The sequence below is a fragment of the Miscanthus floridulus genome, chromosome 4 (assembly GCF_019320115.1).
Source record: "Miscanthus floridulus cultivar M001 chromosome 4, ASM1932011v1, whole genome shotgun sequence".
In the NCBI taxonomy this organism is placed as follows: domain Eukaryota; kingdom Viridiplantae; phylum Streptophyta; class Magnoliopsida; order Poales; family Poaceae; genus Miscanthus; species Miscanthus floridulus.
Window position 1 is genome coordinate 1124937 of NC_089583.1, and position 6000 is coordinate 1130936.

Genomic DNA, 6000 nt, shown 5'->3' on the forward strand with positions numbered 1-6000 from the left:
ACTGTCCCCTTACCAAAATGATATAGAGGATTATCTTTTTTGCTACTAGTCTGACCCAACCAAGATCAATCAGCCACATGTTTGGTAATTGGCTAACTAATCAAAATAAAAGGATTAGAAATTTGATTTGGGTGGGGGTGGCTGCTATGTTTTGGGCTATTTGGAGATGCCGTAATGATGTTGTTTTTAATCAAATGAGATCTAACTCTATGATGCAGGTAATTTTCAGAGGAGCGTACTGGTTACGCTCTTGGGCCCAGCTGCAGCGTGATGAGATAGCCAAGGACGCGCTCTCTACGATGAGCAAGAAATTAGAAATAATTGCTTTAGAGATATCCAATAAAGGATGGAAACATTTATACTATTTGAATTAGCGTCCGGGTCGATCTATAAGACTGGCTCTCTCTTTTTCCTCCAAAACTTTGTAATAATGGGCTGTGTACATCTATGGATGTAGAGGCCGGATATTGTTTTATCCATTATCTAAAAAAAAAAATGAGGTGGTGCTGGTCACGGTGAAGGAGGCCGTATAGTACAACAGCTCCACCATCTGGTCATGCGATCTAACAATCTCTACTCTGAATCTATACGTGCATGCATGATGCATGGGCTAGCTGCATGTGCAGATGGAGCTGATGATACCATGACGGACAGGGACAGATCCGTATCTATAGATACATACATGTATCATGTGTGAAGTATATATATGCATGAGGGAATTGTTGCTATCCGGCTCACACAGTCACACGTGCATATATACATGGAGTCGTGGACAACTGAACCTGCATGCAAGGACAGTCACACGTGCATTTATATGAAATTATAGCAATATTTTATATACCAATAGACTCATCATTAAATATGTTTTTTTTATAGTAAATCTATATATTTTCATGTCATAACAACTGAACCTGCATCTGCATGCAAGGAACCTGGCTCGCTCCCAGATGCGCGCCTGGCTGCCGAGCGATGGCAGCCAATCACGCCCCATGTGAACACCATTGGCCATGGCCGGCTTCCTTCCTACAAAACTAATTATATGCATGCACTGCAGCCTGCAGCTTATCGCTACGACATCCTCTGCGGCGCGTGCAGTACTGGTACTGATGCCGTCCTCCCTGTGTACGTTTCAAATTCCATGGATGGATCCGTGCGCCATCATCTTCTTATCTGCCCACTTCCATCTTCAGTTTCGGTGCATGGCCATGGAAATGTTAAAGACGTATGAATGCAAGGAGCAGAGCATCAAAGTTCGATTCTTTTTCTTCATAATACTAGCGCTTGAAAACATCAGATCCAGATGGATTGCAATAAATCTCTCTTCGGTAGCCCGCTCTCAAATTCCAACCCTCAAGTTCTCTGTTCTACATGGTATGATGATATTTAGCATGTCAGCACAAGTACATTAATTATACCACTACAAATATGGCCAGTGTCCAACTCGAACCATGTTAGCGCAACTTAAGAAGTCACTACAGAACATCCCTGAGCGCAGAAACACAAGAGTATGCTGCATGCTGCCAGGCCAAGGAATTCTCATGGTTCTGTGCCTGCTGCTGCACCGTCATCTTGCTGGCTCTCCTCCTCGTACTGGGCCTTCGGCTCCAAATCGATAAACTGGTTTGAGTTGTTAGCCAGATGTGATATGCTCACTCTCCCTTGTTTCCTGATGTACTCTGCAACTGCCTTCATCTCTTCAGTGGAGATGTAGATGAACTTCCCACGGTCATCCATCACACCAGATAACCTATCTGTTACATGCAAAACAAAGGAATCATCTGGTTAGTATAAACTATCAAGGCTTATTCATGGTTACCAATTGAAGGGCAGCCGAGTTTACAAAATCAAACAGAAGTCACATACCCATGCTTTCCAGAGTGACAATTCGATTGATACAGTCCTGCAAAATAGTGAGGTAATGAGAGAAAAGGAAAATAATACAGTTGATGCCAGTACATTATGGATCAATCAATATGGCACCCCAAAACAGAGGGAAATAGGTCCCAAAGAATAAGATGGATCAAACAATCCCGAGTTCCCCACAAGGATAACGTTCTTGATAGTCATTCAAGTTTACATCAATAGAATATTTGTGAGATTACTGATTATTTCTAACGGTATGATTGTCAAAACCAGTGGCGGATCCAGAAATGAGTTAAAGGGGGGGCTAAATAATAGTAGGCTAGAATCTTACTGATGGTACACCAATAGATATGAATAGATAATAGTATAATTTCATTCTATGAAGTAATTTTTAGTAAAAGAGGTCAATTTACATGATCATAAGTAGATTAAGAGGACAAGTCAGCTCAATAGAACAGATTGGGGAAACTGAACAGAATGGCAGCAGCTTAAAACTCCTTAATAATGAAATAAAAATCAGAAATCGATACTCGATTACTCGCAATGATTCCCTGTGGATCTGTCCTATCTGGTCTGTGGCTCTATGCATCTGTCCTCTACTCCTCTGTGCAGCAACTACTAGGCAGCATTGCAGGACTGCAGGAGTAGTGGAGCAGGCCATCAGGCACCAGCCAGCAGGAGCAGACAAGTCACGAGCAGACGAGCAGGCCAGCAGAGGGCAGGGGGCAGGGCTGCATGGACCGCGGGGCGCTGTCCTTGGCCTTCACTGGCTGGGATCTAGGGGCGACAGGCGACCTGGCCAGTGCCAGTAGCCCAGTAGGCAGAAGGTGCGGCCGGGCGGGCTGCTGCAAACACGGATCTGCCAGCGTGCCCCTAGCCTAGCTGCTCGAGTCGCCAGTGCTGGTGCCTCGATGGATGATGGGATGCCAGAGGCAGGAGGGCCAAGGGGGAGAACCAGAGGAGAACGGAGGAGGAAAAGGGAGGTGCGAAAGAGGAAACAGAGGCACGGCGCAGAGCGTCAGGGCTGCGGCGGCCCCTCGGGAGTCGGCGGGTGGAGCTGAAGCGCCTTTCTTCCTCTTTCCAATGGGCTAGGATAAGTTCAGGAAATCATCATTTCACAATTCCAAACGCTGCCAACTAGCTCAGAAATGTTTTTCTTCAGATTAAAAATAAAATTAGCCGGAAATTCCGCTTGGAGACCATAACTATGTTTAATGCCTCAGTGTGCGTGGTTTAAACCCATCCAATGACGGCATTGTGGAGTTGTTTTTTAATCTAAAAATAACAATGCTTTGTCTCAGAGTCATCCTTCGAAAAAATATCACTGGTCTTGTTTGTGTGTCATCCTAAAATGCTATCCTTGTAATTGCTTCATGGCTTCCTCAAAAGGAGCCTTATGTGGGGCCCCAATTTCTATGAATGGCATGAGGCATATATGTTGAGATTTGTCCCAAGTAATTTACCTTCCATACAGGTTTAATGAACTTGAAAAAGCAGGAGAAGATTTTTTTTTTTTTTAAAATAATTATCAGACCAAGACAAAATGGAGGCAGCTCGCCAGTTGAAAACACCACGCAGTAATGGGTTTGCAAAACAGAAGACCATCCTTTAATTGCCAATTTAATAGTGCAATAGCAATGTAGAAAACAGGGTATCAGTAGTAAGCTACCAACACTTAACAAATGGATTTAACACTATTTCTATTTATTTAAACATAATAGTGCTTCGGAAATTACCACTTCAATAGTGCAATAGCAAAATTAGCAATGTAGTAAACAGGGCATCAGTTGTAAGCTATCAACACCTATCTAATGGGCATTATCACTATTTCTATTTAAAAATAATAGCGCATGGAAAGTTAATTCTGTTATTCATAACAACATTTGAACCTCTTACGCATAATTTTTAAGTACCTGGGTTCGCATCCTGAACTCTGCCGCTAGGTCCTCTAGGGGAACACACTTCTGCTTCTGAAGTTTAGAGAAGGAAAAGGTAACAGCGAAGTTTGTCAGTTACCAGTTTACATATCAAAGCATATCATACCACATAGATACTGGCAAAAAGTATACTCTAGAACATGGCAGAACAATACTGCATCCTTCAAAATACTTGATAAAAAAGATGCATTGTGACAACTTCTCATAAGATATTTGACAGACTTAAATGTAGAGGAGATGAAATGGTATCTGTGTGTAGACAAGAGGCTAAACAGAGCCCCAACTATTTGTGCGGACATCATGGTTCATCATGGGGAGATAATTTTTCTGGTTGTCAAATTTGAGAATAAGCATAGTCATGAGAGCACAAGTAAACTAGTAAAGACACTTGCTTCACAACCTTGATGTATTCCACAAAGTTGTGGAGCAAACCCTGACCATCGTCTTGCGTCTCACTCTCTGTTGTACCTTCAGCATCAACAGAAAAGGCCCCTTTCCATTTCTCAAACTCTAAAGCAGCAGCCTCCTCCTCCTTTGCTTTCCGTGCCCTAGCTTCTTCTTCCTATAGATCAATTCATTAGCTAGTTAGAATTATAACTGAAAACATGACAACAATGATCAAAGAACAGAACTATCAGCAAATAGAATCCCTAACCAATTGCCTCTCTTGTGCCTCACGCTCCTCATCCTTCTTCCTCCTCATTTCATCGTATCGGTCTTGTTTACTCCTCCTTGAATCCCGTGCAGCTTCTTCAGCCTTGCAAGAAAAGAGTTTGTTTCATGTCACTTTCTGTTTTTTTTTTTTCCTTTCTGAAGACAAATCAGAACCATCAAGGAATTACATGAAAGACATAATTGTAATTGGCTTCCAAGCTCCGTTTCGACATCAGCACCAATCACAGTAAGTCGGCACTTTTGCCAGATACAGAATATGTAAAACATGACAAAAATTAAATGTGCAAACCACAAATAAATAAACAAACTGAATCTGTGTTGCAACACACTGAAATACATACAGTAGACGAACTAAATCTGCTCGTGCAGCTGAAATTGCATCAGGGAATGGCAGCAATCATCGGAACACAATTTACCAGCAAGCTTGCAAGTGTAAGCACTGGCAGAAACATATGGCAGGACTTGGCGTTGCAGTGAGTAACCAACCTGACGCTGCGCCTCTCGCTCTTGACTCTTCTTCTCCTTTTTGGAGGATCTGGGGACGTTGCGACCTTCGGGGACCTCCTCCCCATCACTCTCCGCGTCGTCCTCTACAACTGCACAGCCCAGGACCGGGGCTAGGGTTAGGGCGAAGAGGAAAAAAAAAAGGGGGGGGGTGGGGGTGGGGTTGAGCTTTGGCTGTTGTGGTACCATTGCGGCTGGTTGACGCGGCAGAGGAGGAGCCTGCTCCGGCAGCCCCAGGCCTCCGACGCATCCGTCGCGCCGCCGCGCGACCGTGCAGCACCTGATCCTCCTGGAGGGGCTGGGGCGGGACGCGGTGGTTATCGGCGGCGGCATCAGAGCGACGGCGCCAGAGGAGGAGGGGGAAGATGGCGAAGACTAGCAGCATGCAGAGAACGGCGGCCAAGACGCCGCCCCCGCCGGCGTCCATCTCGTCCCTGTCACCGGCGGCGATCGATTTTGATTCTTTTTTTTTAACAAAAAAGAAATAATCTGCAATTGATGCGATTTGCCATGGACCGAGCTGGGCTCTCAAAAAAGCATGAATGGAATGTGGTTCAGCCCAGTTGCATGTTTACTAGGATCAGGCCTTTTCCGTGGTATGGCCCACTACGAATCAGCAAGGCCCAGGAATGTCCAGATTTAAATGTTTCTTTTCAATTTTTTTCTTTGTTTGGTTTCCCATTATTTGTCAAGGACTAGCCGAAACATAATTATGTTGACAATCACTCATCATTACCTCCTCTGGTTGCCTACTCATTACCTCCTCTGGATGACGAGCATGCAGGCACAATGCATGAGCTCAATGCTGTCTCCAAGTATCAGGAGATGGAGCTAGAGATAGGAGGTCGTGTGCTGCTCGCAGACAATGGGGCATACTAGAAAGAGTAGGGAGATGGAAGCAACAAATGAACTTGTGTACACGCATGAGTATTTTGGTGAATGTGGCGGGATAGGGTATACAAAACCATACATTTGAAAACTATAGATGCTTTAAAAGTGTTAGCATCCTTATATTATATCT

At 44.2% G+C, this 6000-nt stretch overlaps 1 protein-coding gene across 1 annotated transcript; it reads right to left on the bottom strand.

The window, feature by feature from the left end:
- Positions 1-1303: 1303 nt before the first annotated feature.
- LOC136550747 (DDRGK domain-containing protein 1-like) lies at positions 1304-5462 on the bottom strand. The gene is made up of 7 exons (XM_066542343.1): positions 5166-5462; positions 4962-5071; positions 4456-4557; positions 4201-4362; positions 3777-3833; positions 1864-1900; positions 1304-1751 (listed from the first exon to the last, which is right to left on the bottom strand). Exons 1-7 carry the CDS (start codon positions 5404-5406, stop codon positions 1537-1539), a joined length of 924 nt encoding a protein of 307 aa, XP_066398440.1. The 5' UTR covers positions 5407-5462; the 3' UTR covers positions 1304-1536.
- Positions 5463-6000: the final 538 nt, after the last annotated feature.